The sequence below is a fragment of the Nannobrachium achirus genome, assembly GCF_963921795.1.
Source record: "Nannobrachium achirus genome assembly, chromosome: 14".
Classification (NCBI taxonomy): domain Eukaryota; kingdom Metazoa; phylum Chordata; class Actinopteri; order Myctophiformes; family Myctophidae; genus Nannobrachium; species Nannobrachium achirus.
Genome location: NC_137821.1, coordinates 55,839,953 through 55,852,187, shown reverse-complemented (window position 1 = coordinate 55,852,187; position 12,235 = coordinate 55,839,953). Strand labels below are relative to the sequence as shown.

The window sequence follows — 12,235 nt, the reverse complement described above, 5'->3', positions numbered from 1 at the left end:
TGGACGAACAACATCTCACTTTCCTAAGGCTCCTAAGGCCCAAAGGCTCTAAATGACTTTAGACCGGTGGCCTTAACCTCTCTGGTTATGAAGTCATTTGAGAGACTTGTTAAGGAAGAGCTCCTAGAGAAAACCGAGTGTCTCCTGGACCCTATGCAATTCGCATATAGGCCTAAGAGAGGAGTGTCTGATGCTACCATCACCTTACTGAATTTTGTATTTGAACATCTGGAAGTCAGCAAAAAGCATGCTAGGCTTCTTTTTGTTGATTTCTCGTCGGCCTTTAATACTATTCAGCCACACATACTAGTTGAAAAATTAGTTAACAACTTTGGCTTGGACAAAGGTATTACTGGTTGGGTTCTTGATTTCCTCACTAATAGAACCCAGAGGGTAAGAGTGAATGGGAAACTGTCTGGAGAACTAACATCATCCACAGGCTCACCCCAAGGTTGTGTTCTTTCACCTCTCCTGTATATCCTGTATACAAATGACTGTAGAAGTCAACATGCTGATAGACATATTCTTAAATTTGCAGATGACTCTGTCATTGTTAGTCTTTTGAGTGATAGTGAGGTCAGCCATGGCCCAGTTGTGGATTACTTTGCCTCCTGGTGTGAAGAGGCATTTCTACAACTGAATACCACAAAGACTAAAGATATGTGCATTGATTTTAGGCGATCACCACTTGCTCCCGAGAGTACTGTCATAAATGGTCAGATAGTGGAATTGGTGACCACCTATAAATATCTCGGTACCATTATCGACAATCGTTTGAAATTTGACTCTAACACTGAAATGCTGTGTAAGAAAGGTCAACAGCGCCTCTTCTGTTTAAGGAAGCTAGCCAAATTTCAGGTGGATAAGTCCTTGATGATTCTGTTCTATAGGGCTTTTATAGAGTCTGTAATTTCGTTTTCTATCATTTGCTGGTTTGGAAATCTTGGCATCAAACAGAAAAATGCCCTAAATGGGATTGTTAGGTGTGCTAGCAAGATTGTGGGGCAGAAATTCAGCTGTCTGAGTCTCATATATGACGAGCAGGTGCTTAGGAAGGCATCTGCTATTAGAGCGGATAGCTTGCATCCCCTCAGATCTTTATATGAGCTACTGCCTTCTGGTCAATGGTTGGAGGCCCCTGTAGTTAAAAAATAATAGGTACAAATTTTCATTTGTCCCTACCTCTATCCGTGCGATCAATAACGGAACCAGGAGGAGGTAGTGGTTAGTTCTTATGGTTGCGTTGTTGTAACACTTACTTATATGTTAACTGGATCTTGTGATCATGTCTATGTCTATGTCCATGTGTCCTGTGTATGTTTCACTGTGGTTTGAGAGCTTTTATCATTTGCTGTAATACAAATTGCCCAGCTTGGGACATAATAAACTGAACTTGAACTTGAACTTTTTAACTGAAGCTATTCCTCACAAAAAGTAAAGTAAAATGCCTGTAATATTGTTTTTCGTGATCATTAGAATGTCTAGTCTAATCCCTATGTTATACCAAGGCTATTTGAAAATAGCCGATCTACAAGCTCACAACGCATTGAGGTGCGACGCGTTGTGAGCTTGTAGATCTGCTATTTTCAAACATTTTGGACTTTTACTTTTGGTACTTCAACACATTTGGTTATAGCCGGGGAGCCACAGGCCCAAAAGCTCAAAGAATAGGGTTTTACCTGTGACGTCATGACATACCTTTTATTTTTGTTTTTTCTATTCATTTGGTCATTAAGGTACACAGAATGAGAGGCCTGCTCTGCTGGAAACTCTGCAAAAAAAAGTTATGGCCATTTGTATTCACTCCATCGACTTCAATATACAGGAAAGAAACACACCAAAAAACATATGCTTTAAGTAGCATGTGAGGGGTCAAACTAGGGGTTCCTGATGATTCTGAATCCATTGCAAGCATTTGTTTTGCATGAAAAACATTCCTTGTGCTAGAAAACGGACCAAAATAACGGTGAAAAGTGATGACTCATCACTTTTCACAGGTTTGAGAGGCTGAAATCTAGCCCAAGGAATGTTTTTCATGCAAAACAAATGCTTGCAATGGATTCAGAATCATGAAGAACCCTTAGTTTGACCCCTCACATGCTACTTTTTCTGATGTGTTTTTTTTCCAGTATAGTGAAGTCAATGGGAAACTTTTTTTCGCAGTGTTTCCGGCAGAGCAGGCCTCTCATTCTGTGTACCTTATTGACCAAATTAATAGGAAAAATGAGTATGTCATGACATCACAGGTCTTCTCTCATTTTGGCACAGTGGCTCCCCGGCTATTACCAATACTTTTGTACTTTTACTCAATTCAATTCTGGACTTTTACTTGTAACAGAGTGATTCTACATTGCAGTATTGATACTTTTACTTCATTATAAAATGTAGGTACTTTTCCACCACTGTGTAAACATTTGTGTTCACATGCCAATAAAGCTTCTTTGAATTGAAGATTGAATTGAAGATTGCTCCCCATGTGGCGTAGTCAGGTCATTGCAGGTTAGAAATTTATTTAAAACTTGAATATCTCAAAAGTACTATTTCAGCATGGCATCATTCTATAAGCCATATCTTCAAAACTGTTGGGTCAATCTCCACAATCAATATATCATTTAGTAGCTATGATCCCCAGATTTCAAATGAAATGAAAAAATGAAAATAAAAAAAGATCAATGACTAGCTGTGTCCAGTCACAAATAATAAAAATAAAGACTGAATCTTCATTCTCCCCAGAGGATGAGCCCTATTGATGTTAGTGTTCAAATAGTCTTTCTACTAGTGCCACCATTAGGTCAAAATGTTCACTGTCACAACATGTCTAAGGTTCAGATTGTCATGAACCTCATTGATCACATTTATTCTCCCCACAGGATTAAACCTACTGCTTTTACTGACCTCATGGACCTCCACTCTAGCACCACCATTAGGTCAAAATGTCCACTTGCACACATGATGTGTGAAAATCTAATGTGAGAATTGTCATGAAACTTATGGAGCACATTGATGCTCCCTGGAGAATGAACCCTACTGATGAAGTGTCCCCACAACCTTTCATATGGCGCCACCCTTTGGACAAAAAGCACTATATAGTAATTTTTAGTTCCAGGACCCACTGGAACTGGACCTCTGGGGGACCCCGGACTGCACTTTGAGAACCAATGTTTTATGTTAATCATCATTTCTGGTTATATTGTAGCAGTTTGAACGTAGATTGACTCGATTCTATTACGTTTTTTATTCACATGAATACTAACCGAGCCTTTCTGCAGTTCCTCACAGCTGGGATCAGTCTCCGTCGCCCCTCCTTTGATGTGTTGTATGTGTCCAGGTACACCTCATCCTGAACCTCCTCTGACATCTGCAGCATGAAGGCCAGAGCCGAACACTGGGATGGAGACAGTTTTGCCTTTTGTATGTCCCCTGACTTCAGGTACTGTTGGATCTCCTGAAGTACTGAGTGGTCGTTCATCTCCATCAAACAGTGGAAGATGTTGATCATTTTCTCAGGAGAGTGATCTTCATTGGTCATCTTCTTCAGGTTGTTGATGACTCTCTGGATGGTCTCTGGAATGTTCTCTCTCTGACCTAGCAGGCCTCTCAACAGACTCTGGTTGGACTCCAGTAAGAGGCCATGAAGGAAGCGGACAAAGAGGTCCAGGTGGCCATTTTTACTCGCCTGGGATTTTTCCATGACTCTGTAAAGTAAGTCTTCCAGGGTCATTCCTCCTCCTTCTCCTCCTCCTACCATCCTCCTCCTCCTCATTATCTTCTCCCATTCCTCTTCTTCTCCCAGGAACGTCTTCAGTACATTCATGTTCTTCTTCATGTTCTTATGTGTGAAACAGTGGAACAGGTAGACTGCAGCCAGAAACTCCTGGATGCTCAGATGAACAAAGCTGTAGACTGTTCTCTGGAAGCTCACACTCTCTCTCTTGAAGATCTCTGTGCACAGTCCTGAGTATAGCGAGGCGTCTTTCACATCAAGACCACACTCTTTCAGGTCTTCTTGGTAGAACATGATGCTGCCTTTCTCCAGATGTTCAAACGCCAGCCTGCCCAGCTTCAGAAGAACCTCCCTGTCCTTCTCCATGAGCTGCTGTTGATTCACATCATGACTTTCTTCATACTTCTCCCACTTCCTCTTTGTCTGGACTGACAGGAAGTGGCTGTACATCGCAGTCTGGGTCTTGGGCAGCTGTTTTTTCTCGTCTGTCTTCAACATGTCCTCCAGAACAGTAGCAGTGATCGAACAGAAGACTGGGATGTGACACATGATGTGGAGGCTCCTTGATGTCTTCATGTGTGAGATGATTTTGCTGGCCAGCTTTTCATCACTGAATCTCTTCCTGAAGAACTCCTCCTTCTGGGGATCTGTGAACCCTCGTACTTCTGTCACCAGGTCAACACAATCAGGAGGGAGCTGATTGGCTGCTGCAGGTCTTGTAGTTATCCAGAGGAGGGCGTTAGGGAGCAGATTCCCCTCGATGAGGTTTGCCAACAGCAAATCCACTGATGATGTCAATGTGACATCAGAAACAATGTCATTCTCTTGGAAGACATGAGAACCAAAGCGAATGTTCTCAAATTTCAGCGGAAACCTGCTTTCATCCAGACCATCAAAGATGAGGCCAACCTTCCAGACAGCGAGCTGCTCTGCTGTGACCTTCTTTAATTCTGGGTGGAAACGATGGATCAGCGAGAGAAGACTGTGCTGCTCATCTCTTACCAAGTTCAGCTCCCGGAATGAGAAGGGAACCAGGAGAATGACATCTTGATTTTCCAAACCCCTTGCCCAGTCCAGAGTCAACTTGCGCACAGAGAATGTTTTTCCAATGCCAGCGATGCCCTTGGTCAGAACTCTTCTGATGGGTTTATCTCTGCCAAGAAGGAGGGGCTTAAAGATGTCACTGCATTTGATTGGTTCATCATGGAGGGTCCTCTTCTTGGAAGCTGTCTCAAGCTGCCAGACCTCATGTTGGGTATTAACCCCTTCACTCTCTCCCAATGAGATGTGGAGCTCTGTGAAGATGCTGGTGAGGGAGGGCACTTCAGTGACGTATGTCACACGATCAAGACGGTTCAAACCGACCTTATAAACCTTTAAATCCTCCTGCGGACTGACACCTGCTTTGAGAAGACAATGAAGACATTTTAAACATTCAGCTTCTTTCATAACTTTACATTCTTACAGCTGGGTTAGGGTTAGGTAGTAAAAATGATAATTATTCCAAACTGTGTCCATTCTTACTTTGTCCACTTGTGGTTTGAAGGGACGTCTTCAGTCCAGGTGTGATCAGAACACAAGTCCTCTCTCTGTGGACAAGAAGGAGATATGACATACGTGTATATGATGTATGTGCAGTGTTGGGTTAGAAGGAGACTAATCATACATTTATATGATGTATGTGCAGTGTTGGGTTAGAAGATGTGACTCTATCATACACTTATATGATGTATGTGCAGTGTTGGGTTAGAAGTTATGACTCTATCATACACTTATAGGATGTATGTGCAATGTTGGGTTAGAAGGAGACTAATCATACACTTATATCATGTGCAGTGTTGGGTTAGAAGATATGACTATAGCATACACTTATATGATGTATGTGCAGTGTTGGGTTAGAAGGAGATATGACTATATCATTCACTCATATGATGTATGTGCAGTGTTGGACAGTATAATTAAGTAACTTGGGCAGGAGTTACTTAAAGGGCCATGAAACACAAAATCACCTTTTCTATAAATATATATTATATCAATGAGTCACTTGTGATGGGGAGCAGTGATATGGTTCAATTTGCCCATAGGCGTGGGGATTCAGAGCTTTCTGCTGTCTCTGTAGCTATTTCTGTGTACTTCTAGTTATAGAGGAGAAAATAAATATTTGGCACAGCTCATTAAATATGAGCTCACAGTGTACCATTTGTGCGACGTGACGTGGGCATATCTAATTAATATTAACGTTTGTTTAATATAGAGTTGTATCAAGGGGGGTGTGGTTTCATTGTAGTGACAAGAGAGTCGCCTTATTTGGAAACGCAGCTTGGCGTCTCGTTGTGTCGTTCAGAGCATAGACTGTGGGCCACTTGTTGCTGTTTGCATTTCGGAAACAAATTTTAAAACCAGCCATTGGAGGTGTAAAAAGTATAAAGATTCGGCAACTCCATGTTCTTTAACCAGTTAAAATGTGCAAGTATTTTACAAACAAGCTGTCTGAGCTTTTATCCATGGGCAAACTTTCTCCAGCACGGAACCGGTCCGGACCGGAGAAGAATGGACACGCACACACACAACGTCCACACGCGGAAAATAGCAGATCTACAAGCTCACAGCGCGTTGCGTGTAGGTCGGCTATGTAGCTAGCCGAACTAATAGCCGTAGAGCCAAAACCAACGTGTTTACATGAGAAACTGCTGCTGCTACGGCTATTAGCTCGGCTACATAACTACGGGAGGCTCTCTCCATTCCGACATGTCGCCAATAGCTGATAAGCTCACAACGCGTCGCTTTCGCGATGCGCTCTGAGCTTGTAGATCTGCTATTTTTCGTGTGTGGACGTTGTGTGTGTGCGCGCGCACTGTCACGACACACACACACAGACACACACGCACAGGCTACACTACATAGAAAATAGCTATCAGCGCTAGCCTAGCTAGCCAATCCGTCCATTCTTCTCCGGTTATGTGGTAAACAGTCCAGAGCTGGAGAAAGTTTGTCCATGGATAAAAGCTCAGACATGTTGACAGGTCATAGAACATGGAGTTGCCGAATCTTATACTTTTTACACCTCCAATGGCTTGTTTTAAATTTGTTTCCGAAATGCAAACAGCAACAAGTGTTGCCCACTGCGAGCTTCGCTCCGTCTCTTTCTGTAGAACACAATGATATGCATTGCACGCATTACTCCGCCCCCTCCCCCCACAACGGCAGATAACCACGCCTACATTTTAGAAATCTTTTCATGTTCTGAAATCTGATAAAACAAATAAAGAGGCGGGGTTTCTTATCCCTTTAATTATATATTACTGTAATTGCGACCGTAAGGTCGCAGTTTAGTATCAAAACCTCCACCGGCCGCCCGTCACGTCCGTCACACGTCACACCTTTGCCCTGCTCATATCTGGGCTCGTTTGTGTATTGTATGACATCACGCCACATCATCGGCTGAGGACTGTGTGATGTCATCATATCTCCATATATGGAGACATAAGTTGCTCATACCCAAATATGGGCTGGTGAGGTCAGACTTAGTGTGATGCGTAGGTTATCTCCATATATGGAGATTCAACTTCAATGAGTAACCATGGCAAATCACACCGTACACAAATGACCCTTATATAAGACCGGCATTATCTACCGACAGCTGCTATAAGCCAACCCTGGCGATAAGGTCTGAGTCGAAGAAATGCTTCTTTCCTGGCAAGAATTGCCCCTTTATACTGTAGGGCTCGTTTGTGTATTGTATGACATCACACCACATCATCGGCTGAGGACTGTGTGATGTCATCATATCTCCATATATGGAGACATAAGTTGCTCATGCCCAAATATGGGCTGGTGAGGTCAGACTTAGTGTGATGCGTAGGTTATCTCCATATATGGAGATTCAACTTCAATGAGTAACCATGGCAAACTGTCAACTGCCCGTATGTCTTGATAATTGGTAAAACAAACTTTTGGCCTATTTGTGGAGATAAGCGACCAACGGTCGCTTATCTCCCGATTAGGGAGTCTTACTGGTTATTACATATTACTCATCCAAATAACACTGCTTTACTCGTTACAATGAGCATGATTTATTTTTGTTTCTGACCGAGATAAAAGTGCTCTCTTCACTGTATGGGTCTATGAGTCTGTACTGTGGTGTGTATGTGTCTCTTCACTGTATGGGTCTATGAGCCTGCACTGTGGTGTGTCTGTGTCCAGCAGACATGCCGCAGATCTGTGGAGCAGCGCATTGTAACCGGTAGAGGAGGTTATTACATGCGCAGATTTACAAGCTATCAACACTGTGCGATGGTACAGGATGTTATCTTGTAAGATCTGTTCTTTTTAAGCATGAACCAACACGTAAAGTTATGATGTATGTGCAGGTCTGGGGTCTGACACAGATCTGTGTTCCTCCGTGCGGGGCTCACAAACAAAGCCATGCACATAGTTTCAACTCTGTGGTCACGTGATCATAATCAATCTGTCAGCTCTTTCACAGTCCCTTCTGATTGGCAACGTTTGGCTTTCAAAGTTTGTGGGAGGGGCCCGTTTTGCCCAAAATGCCACAAATCATGAATGCAGCGTCTGATTGCTATGAAACAGCCTAATGGTGGCGCTACAACAGCCAGCTTCACGCTTTGGCCTATAAACTGTTTTCTTTTATCCTGCTTGGATCATGACACAACTCCACATTCAATTTAGAAGGAATGGCATACTGTGTGTGTGAAGGTCCAGGTTCATCAGTGTCTGAAGGAGGTTCATCTTTAGACTGGTCACTCTTCACTGTTGGAGACACTGGTCTGTGGTGAAGACTTCTGGAATCATACAAATGTTGAAATAATTATCATGTGAATGAAGAGGACATTTCTTTATTCTTCTTGAAGTTCGGAAACAGCTGAGCGACATCCATAACAACACCACCACCGAGCCAGAGGAAAATGCTGCAACAGGTGATGGTCCGCCTGCACCCAAGAGAGCTGCACTACAGGACTTGACTTTGAGGACTGGGACAACGTGCCTGTGGATAATGTCATCGATGACATTGAATTTTATTCCTCACAGACTCACCAGACACGAGAGGAATGGGGTGGCAAGAACATCACCTACCCTAAACTAGGGATACTCGCCAGGGGCATTCTGGCTATTCCAGGCAGCAGCGAACGCAACTTTAGATAGATAGATAGATAGATAGATAGATAGATAGATAGATAGATAGATACCTTTATTATCCCAAGGGGGAAATTCAGTTGTCCAGTTGTAGCACAGCAGTATACAGCTATTTACAAAGTTACAGAGAAGTAGGAAAAGATAGATAAGAGTAAAAAACAAGAGCTTTAGCACAGCTGGAAGGGTCATCGAAGAGAAAAGAACAGCGTTGAACCCGTCCACGGTGGATGCTATCCACTTCCTCCATGACAACATGTAAACCATAATGGTTGGATTATAATTCCATGTCTAAACTGCTACTAGTCCAAGCGTTTCGGGCAGTATTTTGATGGAATCGTGCACTTTATGAAAGAAGCATGAAATTTGGCACACAGTTAGAACATGTCATATGGAACATTTATGGCTATAGGGGCATCGCAGATTTGTCTTGGGAAACTTGTGGGAGCCAATTTAAATTGGGCTCTCATAGACTTTACAAAAAAAAATAATACAAAAAATAAATATGCTTTAAGTAGCATGTGAGGGGTCAAACTAGGTGTTTTTCGGGATTCTGAATCCAATGCAAACATTTGTTTTGAAGGAAAAACATTCCTTGGGCTAAAAAACAGACCCCATAAAACTATGGTTTAGTGATGAGTCGTCACTTTTCAAAGTTTGTGGCGTACGATTCTCGGAAAGAAATGTTTTTCGTGCAAAACAAATGCTTGCATGGGATTCAGAATCCCGAAAAACACCTAGTTTGACCCCTCACATGCTACTTAAAACATATATTTTTTTATTATTATTTTACTCTATAGTAAAGTCTATGAGAGCAACTTTGATTGGCTCCCACAAGTTTCCCAAGACAAATCTGCGATGCCCCTATAGCCAAAAATGTTCCATAAGGCATGTTCTAACTGGGTGCCAAATTTCATGCTTCTTTCATAAAGTGCACGATTTTTGCCTGAAACGCTCGGACTATACAGTCAACAGTTAACAGCCTGCTGCTGCCCGGGCATTATGTGCATGTTGTGGACAAGAAATTAAAAGGCAGATGTTTCATGTAGCCTAAACCATGATGGTTGGATTATTAATAGTTTGATTTATAGCCCAAGCTGATAGAAAGCCGGTAAAGGCCACGATGTGGACACTGGACACTGGACATTAAACGCAGATGTCAGATCCGTCAATGCTGGTAAGACAGAAGAAATATTAATAAAGGCTATTGATATTGATTGTTAACTTACACTGCTACTCTATTGCACACATTACGGCTCACACCGTGGATCTATACACATGCGCAGGGGGTGCTGGGTATTCAGATGTGAATATGGACGGAAACCGTGTGTTGTTGTTTACAGACAGTGTGCTGAATAAAAGCTGTTAAAACTGAATAAACGTTGTGTTTATTGGATCCAAACCAACATTGATAACTGTGGAAAACTGTATTAACAGTTTGCAAAGTAAAGGTCTGCTATAAGAGGATTTTTAGTGTGTCTCCACTGCTGTGCAGCGAGTCACTGTAGTCAGACCAGAAATGCAGTGCATGTTACTATTTATATTATTTAATAATCGACGTACTATCTAAAACACTTTCAAAAGCCACAATGTGGCTTAATTTTCATATTAAGGGTAACAAGCAGGCAAGTTGCATGCACTGCACATTAGAAAACGTTTGCAAGTCAGTGTAAATCAGTGGTTTCCTTCCTCCAAGAAAAAGTGGTGGGAAAAATAAGTGTCGGTGCGGGTCGGGGGCATTTTCATAATTAATGGTTATTTGATGCAGTCATGCATAAGCTTTGTGTGCGTATGCAGTGTTTTCTGTTGCATTTGGAAACTGACATCCATTTTCTAGACACTTTTCCTTGGGTCACCATATAGCCTAATAGTATAAATATATCTAAATATAACTATATAACTAGATTATAGCTCTAACTTTGTTGTGGAACAGTAGGTGAACTTTGTAAACTTGTCTTGAGATGGTTGGTCCCACATCTCAAATGTTTCAGGTGAGCATCTGAACAATGTAGGTAGTATGGAGAACCAGAGCATTTATTCATGTCTCATGACGTGACATGGCTTTGATGAATAAATCATGTGTTGTTAGTCAGGTTTCCCTAACAGGGCAGTTTCATTGCGACCGTAGGTCGCAGTTTAGTATGAGAAACGGAACAGCGCACATCATGTCTCCAGACGTCTGTCTGTGTACGTTTTTTTTACGGTCTATAGGTTTAACGCTCTGACATCACGCTCTGACATCACTGTGAGTGTGATGTCAGGGGAACCACATTAACAGAATCCCTTTCATGCCCTTATGTGGAGATCCTTGATGTCATCAATATTAAGCCCATATCTAACAGGACTTCATATGGGATTGCCCATATATGGAGGAAGACATCCCATGTCTGTGTGGCTTGTTCTACAGACGGGGATCTCCATATATGGGCATAAAAAGGACAAGGGCGGAATGGTTAGCACCGCTCAAATAGAGACAAGGACAGATACAGAGATATCCATATATGGGCATGAAAGGGATAATGTAAGATGGAATTCATTTCCCAGCAGATTCATCGTGACGCGTGTCAGTGCAACCACACTTGCAATGTCCCAGAATTTCATCTTTCTAGTTGTGTGTGTGTTTTACATTCTGACCTCTGATCAGTAGATTGTCCAACTCTGAAGTCCACGAGTCCTCCTCCGGACCGTTCACTCTTCATGGAGACACAGCTGGATGCAGGAGAGTCTGCTCTCTGCTGATCACTCTTCATGGAGACACAGCTGGATGCAGGAGAGTCTGCTCTCTGCTGATCACTCTTCATGAAGACACAGCTGGATGCAGGAGAGTCTGCTCTCTGCTGATCACTCTTCATGGAGACACAGCTGGATGCAGGAGAGTCTGCTCTCTGCTGATCACTCTTCATGGAGACACAGCTGGATGCAGGAGAGTCTGCTCCTTGCTGATCACTCTTCATGGAGACACAGCTGGGTGCAGGAGAGTCTGCTCTCTGCTGATCACTCTTCATGGAGACACAGCTGGATGCAGGAGAGTCTGCTCTCTGCTGATCAACCCTGGTAGGAAGAGAGATTTATTACCTCCGCCAGGCCGACGGCGACGCCCAGGGCATTGTAGCAGGTCATTAATCCGGGTTGAAAGTACACAACTTTGTCAGATGTCAGATTATGCCATTATATTATAGTGCAATACATTCTTGCAGCATCTTCGTCTGGAGACTGGCAACACTACAAGTATGACGCCGATCAATCAGCCTTTGCCACCTTTCATGACTTTCCCGTGAGATCAGGGAAGTGGGTCAAGAAACATCGGATTGAGCTCGAAACCCAACCCGTACAAACTCGATACAAAATGTGTCTGAATCT

The 12,235-nt window shown here is 42.7% G+C and overlaps 1 protein-coding gene across 1 annotated transcript in view; it reads right to left on the bottom strand.

Moving 5' to 3' along the window:
- Nucleotides 1–11,995, bottom strand: part of LOC308298154 (protein NLRC3-like) — a gene marked incomplete at both ends in the record, with an annotated part of 44,931 nt that extends 32,936 nt beyond the window's left edge. Inside the window, 4 exons of the mRNA XM_080741710.1 lie at nt 3,255–5,030; nt 5,249–5,313; nt 11,533–11,823; nt 11,951–11,995. Of these exons, the coding sequence (XP_080597836.1) occupies nt 3,255–5,030; nt 5,249–5,313; nt 11,533–11,823; nt 11,951–11,995 (2,177 nt within the window). The remainder of the gene's footprint in view (nt 1–3,254; nt 5,031–5,248; nt 5,314–11,532; nt 11,824–11,950) is intronic.
- Nucleotides 11,996–12,235: the final 240 nt, after the last annotated feature.